A 17,711-nucleotide genomic window follows, 5' to 3' on the forward strand; every position below is an offset into this window, starting at 1 on the left:
CAGCATGAGTGAAGGATGCTTTGTTACGAAGTAGGATGCCAATTCTAGATTTGATTTTGGCTTGGAGATGCTTAATGTGAGTCTGGAAGGAGAGTTTACAGTCTAACCAGACACCTAGGTATTTGTAAATGTCCACATATTCTAAGTCAGAACCGTCCAGAATAGTGATGCGAGACAGGCGGGCAGGTGCTGGTAGCGATCGGTTGAAGAGTGTGCATTTAGGTTTACTTGCATTTAAGAGCAGTTGAAGGCCACAAAAGGAGAGTTGTATGGCAATGAAGCTCTGTAACGGCTGTTGGAAGGAGAGGACCAAAGCGCAGCGTGGTAAGTGTCCATGTTAAATTTATTCAATAACTGAACACTGAAACACAAAGTAAACAATAGAACAACCGAAACAGTCCTGTCTGGTAGAGACAGAGACAGAAAACAAGGACCCACAACTCAAGTGGGAAAAACAGGCTGCCCAAGTATGGTTCTCAATCAGAGACAACAATTGCCAGCTGCCTCTGATTGGGAACCATACCAGGCCAAACACATAGAAATAGAAAACATTGAACACAAAACATAGAATGCCCACCCCAACTCACGCCCGACCAAACTAACATAGAGACATAAAAAAGGAACCAAGATCAGGACGTGACAGTACCCCCCCTTGCAGCGGGCCCCGAATAGACCGGAGTGAAGGGCGACTCTGGCAGCGCTGGAGTGAAGGGAGGGAGACTCTGGCAGCGCCGGAGTGACAGGAGGGAGACTCTGGCAGCGCCGGAGTGACAGGAGGGAGACTCTGGCAGCGCCGGAGTGACAGGAGGGAGACTCTGGCAGCGCCGGAGTGACAGGAGGGAGACTCTGGCAGCGCCGGAGTGACAGGAGGGAGACTCTGGCAGCGCCGGAGTGACAGGAGGGAGACTCTGGCAGCGCCGGAGTGACAGGAGGGAGACTCTGGCAGCGCCGGAGTGACAGGAGGGAGACTCTGGCAGCGCCGGAGTGACAGGAGGGAGACTCTGGCAGCGCCGGAGTGACAGGAGGGAGACTCTGGAGGGAGGAGACGGAGAGACAGCCTGGTCCTCGGAGGAGGCGCACTGGAGGTCTCAAACTAAGGGCCTGCACAACCCGTCCTGGCTGGATGGTGATTTTACCCCGGCAGATGCGGGGAGCTGGGATGTAGCGCACTGGGCTAAGAACGCGTACTGGGGACACCGTGCGCTCCACCGCATAACACGGTGCCTGACCAGTACGACGCCCGCCACGGTAAGCACGTCTTGGAGAGCTGTAGCGCCGAGCTGGCACAGGATGTGCAGGGCTAGGGAGGCGCACAGGAGGCCTGGTGCGTGGGGCTGGCACACTCTTCACCAGACGGCTAGCACGCACCTCAGGATGAGTATGGAGAGCTGACTCAGGTGACATCAAATCCCAGACACGCTCAGTCGGGCGGATGTCGTGCCTCATGCACCAACACAGCAACTCCCTCATTACTCTCTCCTCCAATCTCCCCATTAACGGCATCAGTGGCAGACCCATGCCTGGTTCCCAGGCCGCAGTATGGGGATGGATAGGGAGGGGAGGGGGTTCAAGGGCCAGGTGGGGACAGGGGAGTGCTGAACTACAATGGTGGAAGATTACTACGACTGATGCACTCAAGATTAATAATTACATATTTAATGACAAACGGCAAGATGATAGTCATTTTTTATGACATAAGTCTGATGTAAAATAATTAGATAGGTTGATTTTGCAAATACACCAAAGCCTTCTTTCTTCATTATAAGAAAGGTTACTGTAGTGTCACTTGTCATTTCTTTCTCTTCGGGTGAGTGAAGTGTTTTTTCTTGACTGTTTTCACACACTATGACACCAGTCACCTTTAAACCTGCAGAGGGGAAACACAAACAGAGGATCTTAGAGATGACAACGGGTCATGAGGAGAATGTTTTCAACCAGTCAATCACTGTGTGTGGAGTTTGAAAGGTCTTTATAACTTTGAGATATGCTTTGAGATATGCAGTGCATTCATGTTACTAGGACATTATAGTGACAGTACTAGGATATTACAGTCACATTATTGGCAACAGAACTGCTCTAGTCCTATCTAAAGAGACTCTGCCTTTGTGGTGCTTGCAACATCGCCCAATTAAATTGTGTTTTGGAATGTGGTAAAAACAACAACCTTGAAAACGGAGAAAAAACAAGATATGCTGTTCTGTGTTCACCCGTGTGTTCCAGGTGATCACTATGGACGTCACAGAATCTGATCAGAGTACTCTTCCTCAGACTCTTCCTAGTAACTCAGTGCTTCTAGTACATGTTGGGAGTGGGACCTCTGGCTGAGTTATTCAGACCCTCTAGACAGAAAGACCCTCCTGACAGACATACCCTCTAGACAGACGGACCGACAGACAGACCCTGCAGACAGAGAGTTTCATGTGACTTGATGTGAATAGAGGCACTGAAAGGGAGGGAATGAACCAATTCCTATTTGAAAAGCTAATTAACTGCCTTTATAACGTATTGCTTTCTTCATTCACACCTGGACTGGAGGTTAGGACAATAGAATAATATATTTTTCCAAAACATGGCCAAACCCCCATTACACATTATTCATGTCCTCATTATCATGGCCAAAGTACAAGTACCCAGTTTCAGGTAAAAATGACTCCAGGTGACAGAATGCAGTGAAATCTCTCATCGTGGAATGCAGTGACTCACTCAGGTTGATCCAGTGAACGGTACGGATCCCCATATTTATCTAGTAGCCGAGCGACTGACGTCACCATGGGGCAGGGTTTGCCTCCGAGTTGGCCTGACAAGGTTTCCATGCTTTGTGATGGCATGCGACAAAATTCATCTGGACAGGTGAGGTGTTCCCAGCCATTCGCAAGGTTTACCATTTTCAATCAATCTTTTAAATAACACAATGTGTTTGTAATTGATAAGTTACCTCCTACACTTTGTCAAATAAAATGTTATTTGTCGCATACTCCGAATTCACCTTACAGTGAAATGCTTACTTATAAGCCCCTAACCAACAATGCAGTTTAAAAAAATACAAATAAGAATAAGAAATAAAAGGAACAAGTAATTAAAGAGCAGCAGTAAAGTAACAATAGAGAGACTATATACAGGGTCATTGTCCTGCTGCAAGGTGAATCTCCATCACAGTCTCAAATCTCTGGAAGACTGAAACAGGTTTACCTCAAGAATTCCCCTGTATTTAGCCCCATCCATCATTCCTTCAATTATGAACAGTTTCCCAGTCCCTGCTGATGAAAAACATCCCCACAGCATGATGCTGCCACCACCATGCTTCACTGTGGGGATGGTGCTCTCAGGGTGATGAGGTGTTGGGTTTGCGCCAGACATAGCGTTCTCCTTGATGGCCAAAAAGCTCAATTTTAGGCTCATCTGACCAGAGTACCCTTTTCATATGTTTGGCGAGTCTCCCAAATAGCCTTTAGGTGAACACCAAACGTGATTGCTTATTTTTTCTTAAATCATTGGCTTTTTTTCTGGCCACTCTTCCATAAACCCAGCTCTGTAGAGTGTATGGTTTAAAGTGGTCCTATGGACAGATATTCCAATCTCCACTGTGGAGCTTTGAAGCTCCTTCAGGGTTATCTTTGGTCTCTTTGTTGCCTCTCTGATTAATGCCCTCCTTGCCTGGTCCGTGAGTTTTGGTGGGCAGCCCTCTCTTGGCAGGGTTGTTGTGGTGCCATATCATTTCCATTTTTTTTTTAATTCATGGATTTAATGGTGTTCCTTGGGATGTTCAAAGTTTCAGATTTATTTTTTCATAACCCAACCCTGATTTGTACTTCTCCACAACTTTGTCCCTGACCTGTTTGGAGAGCTCCTTGGTCTTCATGGTGCCGCTTGTGTCACGTTCGTCATATTGATGAGACCAAGGTCCAGTGTGATAAGCATACGTTCTTCTTTTAATTAACAAATAAACACTTAACAAACTAACAAAGAAACAAAACGACCGTGACACTATATAACACGAGTGCTGACAGGCAACTACACATAGACAATAACACACAAAACCAAAATGGAAAAATGGCAACCTAAATAGGATCCCCAATCAGAGAAAACGATAAACAGCTGCCTCTAATTGGGAACCAATTCAGGCCACCATAGACCTACATTTACCTAGACAAACCAAAACCCCATAGATATTCAAAAAACCCTAGACAAGACAAGAACACACATACCACCCTCGTCACACCCTGACCTAACCAAAATAATAAGGAAAACAAAGATAACTAAGGTCAGGGTGTGACAGTTTGCCTGGTTGTGCCCCTTGCTGAGTGATGTTGCAGACTCTGGGACCTTTCGGAACAGGTGTACAGTTTACATACACCTTAGCCAAACACATTTAAACTCAGTTTCACAATTCCTGACATTTAATCCTAGTAAAAATTCCCTGTCTTAGGTCAGTTAGGATCACCACTTTATTTTAAGAATGTGAAATGTCAGAATAATAGTAGAGAGAATGATTTATTTCAGCTTGTATTTCTTTTATCACATTCCCAGTGGGTCAGAAGTTTACAAACACTCAATTAGTATTTGGTAGCATTGCCTTTAAATTGTTTAACTTGGGTCAAACTTTTCGGGTAGCCTTCCACAAGCTTCCCACAATAAGTTGGGTGAATTTTGGCCCATAGCTCCTGACAGAGCTGGTGCAACTGAGTCAGGTTTGTAGGCCTCCTTGCTAGCACACGCTTTATCAGTTCTGCCCACATATTTTCTACAGGATTGATGTCAGGGCTTTGTGATGGCCACTCGAATACATTGACTTTGTTGTCCTTAAGCCATTTTGCAACAACTGGAAGTATGCTTAGGGTCATTGTCCATTTGGAAGACCCATTTGCGACCAAGCTTTAATTTCCTGACTGAGGTCTTGAGATGCTGCTTCAATATATCCATATAATTTTCCTTTCTCATGAAGCCATCTATTTTGTGAAGTGCACCAGTCCCTCCTGCAGCAAAGCACCCCCACAACATGATTCTGCCACCTCCGTGCTTCAAGGTTGGGATGGTGTTCTTCGGCTTGCAAGCCTCCCCCTTTTTCCTTCAAACATAACGATGGTCATTATGGCCAAACAGTTCTATTTTTGTTTCATCAGACCAGAGGACATTTCTACAAAATGTATGATCTTTGTCCCCATGTTCAGCTGCAAACTGTACTCTGGCTTTTTAATGGCGGTTTTGGAACAGTGGCTTCTTCCTTGCTGAGCGGCCTTTCAGGTTATGTCGATAAAGGACTCGCTTTACTGTGGATATAGATACTTTTGTACCCGTTTCTCCAGCATCTTCACAAGGTCCTTTGCTGTTGTTCTGGGATTGATTTGCACTTTTCGCACCAAAGTACGATCATCTCTAGGAGACAGAACCTCCTTAATGAACGGCCTGGTCCCATGGTGTTTATACGGCCTCCTTCCTGAACGGCCTGGTCCCATGGTGTTTATACTTGCATACTATTGGAAGCAAAGAGGCACCGAGTTTGAAGGTAGGCCTTGAAATACATCCACAGGTACACCTCCAATTGACTCAAATTATGTAAATGTGCCAATCAGAAGCGTCTAAAGCCATGACGTCATTGTCTGGAATTTTCAAAGCTGTTTAAAGGCACAGTCAACTTAGTGTATGTAAACTTCTGACCCACTGGAATTATAAGTGAAATAATCTGTCTGTAAACAATTGTTGGAAAAATATCTTGTGTCATGCACAAAGTAGATGTCCTAAGTAGATGTTAACAAGAAATTTGTGGCGTGGTTGAAAAACAAGTTTTAATGACGCCAACCTAAGTGTACGTATGTAAACCTCCGACTTCAACTGTATATAGGTGGACAGGTGGACTTCCTGTAAGTAATTATGTGACTTCTGAAGGTAATTGGTTGCACCAGATCTTATTTAGGGTCTTCATAGCAAAGGGGGTGAATACACTTTTAAGTTCTTTATTTTTTTGCATTTTTTGAAACAAGTAATATTTTTGATTTCAAGTCACCAATTTGGACTATTTTGTGTATGTCCATTACATGAAATTAAAATTAAAATACATTTAAATTACAGGTTGTAATGCAACAAAATAGGAAAAACGCCAAGGGGATGAATACTTTTTCAAGGCACTGTAAACTTCTTTCACAACTCCACACACATAATGTTATGCATCAAATTCTACTGATAAGACATGTTATCCTCAAATAATCCAAAGTCATGTTATCCTCGTTCCCAACGAGACATGCTAATCTCGACGTTAACGAGACATGTTATCCTCGTTACTAACGAGACATGTTATCCTCTGAAACATGTTAGCCTTCTGATTATTGAGACATTGCATCCTGTACTGTAGAACCAATGGCGGTGTCGGAAAAACCCTAGATAACATTACAGATTTTAAAAACTCAGCTCACAGAACTGGTTGGGGCATTCATTCACCTATTTCACACATGAGCTGCATCCTCAACAATTCTCTCTTTGGGGTAACTTATTTTTTTACTAATTGTGTTCATAGTGTTGCTGCTACTGTCTCTTATGACCGAAAATTACTTCTGGACATCAGAAAAGCGATTACTCACCAAGGACTGGAAGAAACTTTTTCCTTTAACGAGTCAGACAAGAAGGATATCCTGCTTTCACTGGAACAGGCCCAGTGTTACGGATCCCCTCGGTACTGATGCTCATTCTGTTCACCAGTTCCGGAGGTCTACGTCACCGGCTTTCTAGGCTTCACTGAACGGGATTCATTATCATCAACCCCGGACTGTCTTGTCTGATTACACACACCTGGTTCCCATTTCCCCTGATTAGTATGTTATATATGTGCCCCTGTTCCCTCTCTCCTTTATCGTTTCCATGTCCGTTGGTGGTGCGAGTACCTATGCGTTGGTGCAGCTGTTATGCTGCGTGCTATATATATTGTGTATTATGGGAATCGTCCCATGGCGTTCAACAAGGTTTACCCTCGCTCTTTTGTTTGGGTACAGCCCAGTGTTTTTGAATACGTGTTTGTTTTGGGTGTATTAAAAAACCCTATTGTGTATTCCTGCGCCTGTCTCCAAAATCATTTATTCCGGCGTGACACCCAGATCCACGCCTTTTGTGTGAAGAAAAGACGCCAGAAACGAAACCGCAGATCGGGCACCCTTATGAGAATCCGGAGGCGAGCGAGTAAACTCCCATTGCCTTCCATTCTTCTTGCTAACGTGCAATCATTGGAAAATATGATAGTGCACGATGTCTAATATTAAATTAAGATTATCCTACCAGTGGGACATTAAAAACTTTAGCATCTTATGTTTCACAGAGACATGGCTGAACGAAGATACGGACAATATAGAGCTGGTGGGATTTTCCATGCACCAGCAGAACAGAGACGCTACCTCTGGTAACAAGAGGGGTGGGGGTGTGTGTCTTTTTGTCAATAACAGCTAGTGCGTTATTGTTCTTCTTATTGTTACTTTTTATTATTACTTTTTATTTTAGTCTAATTGGTAAATATTTTCTTCTTATTGAACTGCACTGTTGGTTAAGGGCTTGTAAGTAAGCATTTCCCGGTAAAGTCTACACTTGTTGTATTCGGCGCATGTGACAAATAAAGTTTGATTTGATTTGAAATGTAATTTTAATGGTAAAATTCTTGAATGGAAAAGTATCTTAACATTAGCTGTAAATGTGGAAATGGAAAAGAAAATGGTAATGGAAATGAAAAGGCCTTATGGTTGCGCTTGAGGAAAGGTCAAGTGGTCACCAAATCAATAGGTTTCTTCCACTTGAGGTATTGATTGTGCACAACAAATTTGATGGAAATCCAGCCATTACTTTGAGATAGATCTTGTTCTCAGCCTGTGGGCATCATGTATGTAGTGATCCAATATCCATAGCCATTCAAAAGTTATAACTGGCCCTTGCTCAGCCTTACTCACCAAGAGCCCAGCGCCGAGCCTTCTTGCTAGGAAAGTCACTGATCAAGTGTTTGAAGTTCAGCTTTCTAGCTAACTGACTTTCAATGGACAGCATGGCAAGACTGCAAAGCCTTTCCTGGGACATAGTGGACCTCAAATCGGTTTTTATCAGTTTTAGCTTACTGAAAGCTCTCTCGCCACCAGCACCAGTCACAGGTTGTGTACAAAATATACATAATGCAATGCACACTTCTCCAAAAATGCTTTGCAGCTGCATCTTACCAATTGCATTCAGCAGACCAAGAGGGGAGGAAAGTAGCAGCATATACAGTGTTCAGGTGTCTTACTTCATTTTGAAACTCAGGTGTGAGATCTCTGTAATACTTCATGATCAGTGGTTGGCACACAGAAGGGACTTTTATCCTCACTAATCTGCCCAACATTCAGAACAACAGAAAAGGATTCTACAACTTTTACAGTGGTGTGGAACCTGGTGTCCAAGTCACTTATGATATTGTACATAGCAGTAAAAAACACTGTTCCGAAACACCGTTGCTGCACTGTCCTGAGCTGTCTCCTCTTGAGAGGTCTCATCATGGAATCTCTTCCTTTTCCTCTGGCGGCTGTGTTCCTTGCTATATTGAGATACAACATCCATTTGCGTAGCAATCAGTGTTGCCTCAGACAAGAGAAACTCCCATCCATCTCTAAGAGTCTGCAGATTTCCTTTAAGGCTCTGATATTGGCTGCCTGTGTCAAGTGAGATTTTTCCTGACTGGAGAATCACATTCCTTTAATCAACGCAGTGCAGTAACTGCAATTATGCCAACTGAAATGTCATTCAACACAATGCTGCTCACCTCCTTCTTCAGTTGGGAGTACAGCTGGTTCAGGGGGATGGGGAGAGAGGGCTGTTGAGCCTGAAGCTGCATCTGTTGGGCCTGGCACCAGGCAGGGGCTGGGACAACTGATTTATTATGAATAGCTTGCTAAAAGTTTGCCTGCATTGATTAAATGTCAGCTAAAAGATAAGCGAAATGTTAGGGGAGCAAAAGTAGCCTATTTCACTCTGGACTAAGCTAACAGGTTCATTTCCACCACTCGCAGACTACACCCACTTTCCTTTGTGAAAAATTGGGTAACATACCGTTGCTCTTTATTTTATCTCTCCTGTCTTCTCGTTGGAAGACAGATTTTTCTTTAGGAAGCAGAGACATGGCAATTCACTGCTTGCAAGTACCGTTCGCGCCTGGTTTGGGGGCAGGACCGATTAAACTAAAGCTGATTAAACAGCATGATCATAACACAGGTACACCTTGTGCTGGGGACAATAAAAAGCATCTCTAAAATGTACAGTTTTGTCACACAACACAATGCCAGATATGTCTCAAGTTGAAGCGTGCAATTGGCATGCTGACTGCAAGAATGTCCACCAGTACTTATGGGCAGGCATAAACTACAGACAAGGAACAGAATTGCATTTTATTGATGGCTGTTCCAGTTCCCGCCAATATCCAGCAACTTCACACAGCCAGTGAAGAGGAGTGGGACAACATTCCACGGGCCACAATCAACAGCCTGATCAACTCTATGTAAAGGAGATGTGTTTTTCCGATCCACGCCCCTACTTTTCTTTTTTTAAAGGTATCTGTATTCCCAGTCATGTGAAATCCATAGATTAGGGCCTAATGAATTATTTTCAATTGACTAACTTCCTTATATGTAACTCAGTAAAATCTTTGAAATTGTTGCATGTTGCGTTTATATTTTGGTTCAGTGTAGTTTATACAATGGAGCATTAATTGATTCAAATTTAATTAGAGCATCCAGATAAGGGCTTTTGTGCTCAGAGTGAACAAAGAGGAAGGGGAGAATGCTGTTGAGTAAAATGATGTAAAATGATGCTGCATGAGCTTGAAAAATAGTAATACAGTTAAATAAACACCACAGAGCGACAAACAAATGGAACACAAACAATTACAATGATATATAATGTGTAATTAATTGTTTAGGCTACAAGTGTTTAATCACAAATGATATGTGTAAAGTAGTAAGTGACAAGACATGTCGCTAGACATTTTATACATAAAAGGATAAGTAGCATATTGTTTTAAAATATGTGCGTGCTGTTCTCCTCCCAGTAAACAACAGCTGATTCAAAGGAGGTGTGGCAGATCTCAAAACTCTTCCTCAAAGGACTCCGGTAGGATAATCTTGTGCTTCCTCTCCGAGCAGATGCTATCAAGCAGGCGAGGACACTCCTCCATTCGCCTAACTAATTGGTATTTTCTCATCTCGCCTGCTTGATAGCATCTGCTCTCCCCTCGTTTTGAAAAAGTCCAAACGTAATCGAGGAGAAGCGGCAAGGAGAGTCAACTTGGATGAAAATGCGCTTATATGAAGTAACAAGCTCCTTTTCCACTCGCGTGTCATCAGAAAATTTACGTTTACAGTGTTGGATCCCAAAATAAATGTGTAAAGTCATGACAACAAATTAAGTCAGTTGTGTAAGTCAAATTGGAATTAGTAACATCATACGTTTTGCAAAATCTTAACATACTGTACATTTGGCTAATTCGTAACATCATACGAATTGTAATTCATAACATATCAAACGAAATGGATGGACATCCACAAATAATACATACACCATTTAGTATATGTTACATTTCATATTGTATCTTTGATATAATTACTGAATAATATGAAATGCTCTGAGACCAGGTTGGGTCACAGAGGAAGGATGGAGGAGTTGAGGATGGTATTTTGTCCAAACGAGAATCTTCCTACAATCTCTCCACACCAGATTTTCTCTTTGAACCTGGGATTCAAACCAGCAACCCTGTTTTCTGGCTTCAGTTAGAACTGTATAAGAGAGCCTGCCGAAACAAGGGACCTTTAGATCTTTGGACACTGTGTTAACTAACCTCCAGACGAGCTTCAATGCCATACAAGTCTCCTTCCGTGGCCTCCAACTGCTCTTAAATGCAAGTAAAACGAAATGCATGCTCTTCAACTGATCGCTGCCCGCACCTGCACGCCCGTCCAGCATCACTAGTCTGGACGGTTCTGACTCAGAGTATGTGGACAACTACAAATATCTAGATGTCTGGCCAGACTGTAAACTCTCATTCCAGACTCACATTAAGCATCTCCAATCCAAAATGTAATCTAGAATCGGCTTCCTATTTCGCAACAAAGCATCCTTTACGCATGCTGCCAAACATACCCTCGTATGGCTTGTTCTCAACTAGCCTACCTGGTTAAATAAAGGTGAAATAAATACAAATCAGTCTAACGCTCTCCCAACTGAGTTATTTCGGCTGCATTTGTTAAACTGGCCCCATATCAATTACTCATACTTTTCTAAGGTCTTGGATTGGCTGCCAGGACGATTAATGTTTTCTACACATGGTTAGAATAAATCACTCACACGTTCTTTTTCAAACTGCTAGAAAGACAATGCTGCCAGCTGCTGGTCCCCTGGCAAACTCACACATATCTCGTGTTAGAATTTGTATTCAAATTAGGTTCATTTTACTTACTACAGGTACAAAAAGGAGCCTCAGTTGATCTGGAGTCATCTTGCTAACAGACACAGGCTCTCAATGTGTAATGGAAGTTCGAGGACTACTCCGATGTTATTTTGTCCATTGTCCATGAGAGGGTGGTCGTGAACACATCAAATTTGCACTTACCCTTCGGGATGACGCAATATTCATGTCGACTAACTCACCCATTCATTCTTTATAGCCGATATATTATATAAGTTAAAGTATTGCTTACAAACACCATTTTAACGCATTCATTGTAACAATGCTCTCCTTTTATTTTGTCTAACCATAACTGTATGTAGGTATCATTTCTACTGCATAAAGGCCTTTTACAATTTAAAAAATTGTGCTGAATTTTCGAAATGTAAAAGATATAGCAGAGGATGGTTTCGATCCATCGACCTCTGGGTTATGGGCCCAGCACGCTTCCGCTGCGCCACTCTGCTGACTGTTTCAATGTGGAGGAAGTGTAGCCTTTAACCCTGTGGGACCAAGATGTGAGGCTCTCTGATGAGGATTTTCAAAAGAACAATACTTATTTCACTACCATAGTAGAACAAGTATAGCCAAATCTAACGACAAAATGCATATCATTAAACTTATTAATTGTACTAAGTCATTTATTTACAACCACATTTAAGTGAGAAAAACACAACTCAAATGCTATTTCACATATTTTATACTATTTTGGACAAATATAAAATAAGGCATCTGATGAAAAAAATACAAATAATTCCCAGACGTATGTTATAAACAATGGCCTTTCTTATTCAGTGTCAGGGCCACTTCCCCAGTCATTTGGTTTACATTTGATTTGAGAAACATTTTCTCTGTTCTCTTTGCAAATGCCATTAATATCAGGTATACTTTCAATGAAATAAGATATTACATTGTGTTTTATTGCTTTACTTGTATAATAAAGGATACAATACTTGTTTATTATAGTACAAAACTGAAGATCTAGTAAATATATAACTAGTGTGTGTGTTTAGTATTTCTGCCTACAACACAGACTCAAACATGATACAAGGGATTTCTGTTAGATGAAAATACAATGGCAGCATAGGATACATTTACCATTTACTCAACATAAACAGAACAACCAGTCCAGTTAATATGTCAGGAGAGAAACATTAAGCCTACTCCTGGACTAAGGAGAACTTTCTATTGATCCATCAGAATGGTCAGCTTGTCCTTGCATTGGATATCAGACACTGGTTGACCACCTCCAGAAGCTGGGAGTTCTCGAGTGCAGCGGCCACTCTCTCTTTGTCTGCCAGCTGTTTGTTGACTGGAACAAAAGCAAAAACAAAGGGTTTAGTTCGGGGCAATTCCACAATAACTGAGTGATGCTGACACTGATATTTCACTTTAAAATATGTAAAACAAAACCCAATGATTGCAAAGTTAAACAACCCATGCAACTCTTTGCAAAAGGACTACTTTTTACAATTTTCACAAAAACACACAGTTACTTCAATAACAGTGCATATGCAAAGTTCCATAACAGAATGACAGCATAAAACACAAACTGTCATTCTGTTACCAAAGTTTGCATCTGCACTGTTGCTCAAGTAAAGGTGTTTTCTGTGGAAATGGTTAAAAAGTAGGCCTTGTGGATGGAGTTGTATGGTTTGCTTAACTTTGCATTCATTGGTTTTTGTTTGACATGGTTTAAAGTGAAAATTCAGTCTCAGTATCACCGTTATTGTGGAATTTATATTAGGGCTTCTCAAAAGGGGTAGTCTACAATAGTCGTCTTGAAGGTGTGATTGTTTGTCTCAGCCTCAATGTTGAGTTACTTCAGAGGCATGTCACTTTACCTGCATCTTCTGAGGTATGCGTCCCAGGAGTGATGTGCACATCAATCTGCAGAGATATGATTAGGCATAGACGGTACATGACCCATTATATCAATGTTAAATGTTCAGACAATTAAATAATATTAAAGTTTGCCCTCACAGCTCACAAGCACTTAAATTCTTTCACCCACCTTAAACCTTTCTGGTAGGGATCGCAGCAGCTTGACTTTGATGGACAGGCCTATGAGAGTTGCCATGCTGCAGTGGGGTATAGTGGGGGTGAACTCCACACCCACAGTGTTCTCTTGGTCATCTACCTGTAAAGAAAAATAAAGTTTGTTTTATTAGGCTAACACAGTATAGGCTATCTGCTTTCCTTAGTAGCTACACAGGTATGTCTGTGTCGAACTTCTACCTGGGGGAAAAGTTGTGAAAGAAGTTTAACTCACGCGCACTCGCACTTGTTCCACGACATTCAATTCCTCGAGGGACAGTGGGTGTTCAGGATCATTAATGGATCTGATGAGATGTAGCACGGGTTAAGGTGAAATCTGACAACACAATGTTGAGTAATTAGCTTTAATAAAGAATGAAGCATCATATGCAAAGTTGATTGGTATGACATTGAAAGCTCAATGGATGTATATTTTAACTAGCTACACCGAAAGGATATCAAATATTTCTCTGTCGTCGATGGGATCAGCAACATCTTCGTCCTCGTCCTTTGCGGTCTGAAGTCTCTCCCCTGTTCGTTGAAAAATCAAGGGATTTGCGTTCTCTAAACGGGTCCCCACTGACATTTGTGATGTTGCAATTACAGAAATACTGTATACTTGTTTGCGCTAGTTTTTTTACTCTGGACCACGGGAGTGAACGATCAACTTCCGGAAACGGTAGACGTCAAAACGTACGCAGGCGCATCCCTGCGATTTAGTGTCATCTTGGATTTTCAGATGTATCCAGCAGATGGCAGTATTCTCATTTTAAATTCTGTATTGCGTGAACTATAAGGTTAATCTATAAATGGTAAAGTTACACAGAAGCAAGAAAATAATGATCCAAGTAAAACAATGTTCATATACTAAAATGTTTCATAAATAACAGCAATTCAATTAGCCCTCTTACACGTGTATTGTGTTTCCCAGGAAAGTAGCTTTTTACCATAGACTCAAATCTTAAGCTCTAGGTAATATCTTTAGTAGCAGTATGACTCAGAATACCAACTGCAATGCACCATTTCAAAGTCAAGCCTAACCCATAATTGTACAATTAATCACCTGTGTGTGTGTGTGTGTGTTGGCACATGTTTGAAAATGTTTAAAGTCCAGTTTAAACTGTACTTTCACTATGTATGTTTATAGTATTAATAGCAGTCGACAAATTCAATGTTGTTATGTCCAGATTTGGAGTGATACATGGCATAAATTACCGTCTTGGGTGATTCCTTTTACTGTGCCAAATAATCTGAATATTTTAAAGACATTAGCTCTTAGAAATACTGGGCATACTATTGAAATACCCCAAACCCATTTGTTGAGTGTCACCAATGCAAACAATAACATTGAAAACCACTACTGAAAACCTTGGTAATATATCACTAAGGACTTCCTTTAATCTGAATGCAAACTGACCTTCTCTCTGTCCATCTTGTCAACAGCTGTTGAAAAAAACTTTCTGGTTTGCTAGCTCCAGTACACAATGAGCCTCCCTTGTACCCTAAAGCCTGTCTCAGGCTGAAATACCTGTTTAGATGGAAACTGATAACACACCTTCCTTATATCATTTGCATGAACCCAGCTTGGCTGTGAGCTCATAGGAGGCAGCAGTATCTTGTTGAACTTTATTCAACCCCTGTAAATGATCATATTGTATCCTAAACCAACAAAACACGTTCACCTGAATTACAAGAACTGTGATTATGCAAGTATTTCAGTATCAAAGCCTGTAAAGTAAAAGTACAGTCTACCAACTGAAATTCTCAAGCTAGTCCTCATCCCCTTTTGTATTTAAGTTACTCATTCATCAGCACTGTCAGAGGGATTAGTTCAGTGAGACAGTTAGCTGAACCACCCACATTGTGTCAACAATAACAATTAAGGTAAAGGCAGGCAGGAGTCTTGGGTGTGGTTAGTTTGCTCTAGGCTAAGTGCTGGGCTTCTAGCCATTCCTCCAGGGACACTTATCAGCATGCTATCCTTGCCCTAGTCTTTGCTGACCCAGGCAATACTATGTACAAGTAACTTTTCACCTTATGCAAAGAAAGAGAGGAGTCAGGAGACTGCCAAAAAGGTCAGTGAACGTCGGTGTGCCATCTCTCTACAGGTGGAAGGAAGGCCAAGACAGACAGAGAGGATAAAATCTTAGCCCTAGAATGTGGGGTCAGGTAGCATGTGAGGGATTTTTTTTCATCCCACTGAACCCACCCTTTCAGTAGGTAAAGAGAGACTTTCAACACAGTTTCTGCATGACACTCCACAGTGACATCACAACAGCTTTGAGAACTGGTTGAGAGTGCCTCAGGGCTGAAACACCTGTGAGCCTGGAGCCCTGCAATTGAGACAGCGTGGGTCCTGTCTGGGTGCACTGTTGCAAGAGTGCCATTTCATCTCAATACTCCGTGTGGAGCAGAGTAGATTCACAGACACTGTCATGCCTGAAGCCGTGAAGCTTAATGTAGCTCTCCTGGAGACAGGAGGTCCCATCCACAGTTTCCAGGAAAACAAAAACCCAGGCACAACACAATACACGTCTGGTCTATCCCCGGCCCTGGCCATTGCTCTAGACAAATCTGAAAATGCTGTAAAGCTTGGGGCTGGTTAATCCGGGAAATAAAAGGATGGCTAGCTATTTAGAAACATGATTCCATAACCTAATGCGATTGTGGAGGCTATGCATAAACATTTTATAGAGTCTAAAAGCCTCACTCTGCGTTGATGGGCTTTTAAGGGCCAATGGTGTAGAGAGGAAGTCAATCACTAGACAATGGAGGGCTGATCACAGCATTTAAATTGATGTCCACTGACTACTTTAAGTCAATGGGTGAGCTCATTAGGAATGTACAGTATACAATTGCCAGAGTACTGCACGTAGGCCTACACTGAAAAAGTGTAATATCTCCGTAGAGCATTTCTCTTTAATCTTGATCTAAGGTGTGGGGGTGGGGTTGAATAAGGCTATTATAATGCTATATCTTTGATGTGAATAGGCACAGAGACAGATGAGCATGTTGGCTGCTACCTTGGAGACTAAATACAGGAAGTGGTTGTAATACCGAACCAGTTGCTCTTTGAACATATAACTAACTACCCCTTCCCCCTGAGCCTCACCTTGTTATTTTTTTTGTATTTAACTACGCAAGTTAGTTAAAAACTAATTCTTATGTACAATGACGGTTAACTGCTGTCGCCCAACAGGCTCTATCAGCCATCTTTCTAAAGCCACAAAACACAGCAACCCATAACAGATACTGTATAATTCATGATCAACACACTGTAGCTAGTTTGCTCTCTAGCTTTCAGGGTTGAACTGAAATGCGGATAACAAATGCTTAAAACGTTGCTGTTATATTAACCCTAAGTGCCAAACATATCCCATTAGACGGATGGATAATCATTGAAGATAGGTGTACTATAAGAAACAAATACTTGAATCAGGAGACGTACAAGACTTTGTTTATTATAATGTTTTCAAAAGGATTTCCTTAATGTTTTGTGTACGTTTCAGCCTCTATCATTTCAATAGGGACAATAAGGTCGAAACCAATTACATTATTTACACATTGACAGTGGTTAATAAATTACAGACAGCCAATGGCCTTGACAGAACCCGCCATGAGAAATCAGCTAGACTTGTTGAAACCATTACGCATCTGTGGAAAACCCCTGTTTCATTGCTTCAAAAAGATCATGTTAGATTCTTTACACTCATAGAATAAGGGAGACAACGTTCTTATGGAAAACCTGAGACAAACTGTTTTTCGATTAATAATTCAAGCTTCTTAAAATGGTCATTCAGGATATTTTCTTCAAGGATTCTAAACAAAGTAACTGTGTGACTTTTGCTTCAGTACATCTTTAACCATTAGTCACTGGCTCTAGCAAGATAGAATTCCCAGAAGAGATTTCCTGTTAACAATATGACCACATTAACAAGTCAGGGCACAGTCAGTCTCCCAGCCATACACAGTAAAATAAACAGATGAGACCCTGAATGTCAGACTGTTATGGGATGACACTCTAAATGCAAAATTAAGACATACAAGTTGTTATCTTGTTAAAATATAGGCTACACTTTCACTCCTGTGAGACCATCTGAAGGGAACCTGTGAACTGAGCAACAATTTTGCTATCAAAATGGATGGCCAATCCAATTAAGGGGAACATTAAAGTCCAATGTACTGGTGATGATAGAATGAGCCTTCACTGACACACATGCAGTACTGAGTACAGCAACACAGG

At 41.7% G+C, this 17,711-nt stretch overlaps 3 protein-coding genes across 21 annotated transcripts in view; 1 reads left to right on the forward strand and 2 right to left on the reverse strand.

Annotated features, from left to right (window-relative positions):
- Nucleotides 1-17,711, forward strand: part of LOC118393767 (B-cadherin-like) — a 59,708-nt gene that overhangs the window by 23,001 nt on the left and 18,996 nt on the right. The gene's annotated exons all lie outside the window — the stretch shown is intronic.
- On the reverse strand, nt 337-11,543 carry LOC127907331 (uncharacterized). Of its 3 annotated transcripts, none has more exons than XM_052462110.1 (2): nt 11,444-11,543; nt 337-1,867 (listed from the first exon to the last, which is right to left on the reverse strand). In XM_052462110.1, exon 2 carries the CDS (start codon nt 1,516-1,518, stop codon nt 481-483), a length of 1,038 nt encoding a protein of 345 aa, XP_052318070.1. In that variant the 5' UTR covers nt 1,519-1,867; nt 11,444-11,543; the 3' UTR covers nt 337-480. The 3 variants fall into 3 exon arrangements, with proteins under 3 accessions (XP_052318070.1, XP_052318068.1, XP_052318069.1); XM_052462108.1 differs by lacking the exon at nt 11,444-11,543 and adding an exon at nt 10,826-11,186; XM_052462109.1 differs by lacking the exon at nt 11,444-11,543 and adding an exon at nt 6,573-6,709.
- On the reverse strand, nt 12,059-14,949 carry LOC118393770 (cytosolic iron-sulfur assembly component 2B-like). Its single transcript, XM_052462111.1, has 5 exons — nt 13,926-14,949; nt 13,704-13,781; nt 13,446-13,571; nt 13,276-13,321; nt 12,059-12,743 (listed from the first exon to the last, which is right to left on the reverse strand). Exons 1-5 carry the CDS (start codon nt 14,052-14,054, stop codon nt 12,637-12,639), a joined length of 486 nt encoding a protein of 161 aa, XP_052318071.1. The 5' UTR covers nt 14,055-14,949; the 3' UTR covers nt 12,059-12,636.

This window comes from Oncorhynchus keta, chromosome 14 (assembly GCF_023373465.1).
Source record: "Oncorhynchus keta strain PuntledgeMale-10-30-2019 chromosome 14, Oket_V2, whole genome shotgun sequence".
NCBI classification, from domain to species: Eukaryota; Metazoa; Chordata; class Actinopteri; order Salmoniformes; family Salmonidae; genus Oncorhynchus; species Oncorhynchus keta.

Bases quoted from the DNA above. Each gene is read 5' to 3' on its own strand.
- LOC118393770 (XM_052462111.1), bottom strand. From the start codon at position 14,054: ATGTCAGTGGGGACCCGTTTAGAGAACGCAAATCCCTTGATTTTTCAA. The intron at 13,782-13,925 runs ATCCTTTCGGTG...CCCGTGCTACAT, and splicing joins ACGACAGAGAAATATTTGAT to CTCATCAGATCCATTAATGA. The intron at 13,572-13,703 runs GTGAGTTAAACT...TTTTCTTTACAG, and splicing joins TGGAACAAGTGCGAGTGCGC to GTAGATGACCAAGAGAACAC.
- LOC127907331 (XM_052462110.1), bottom strand. From the start codon at position 1,518: ATGGGTCTGCCACTGATGCCGTTAATGGGGAGATTGGAGGAGAGAGTA.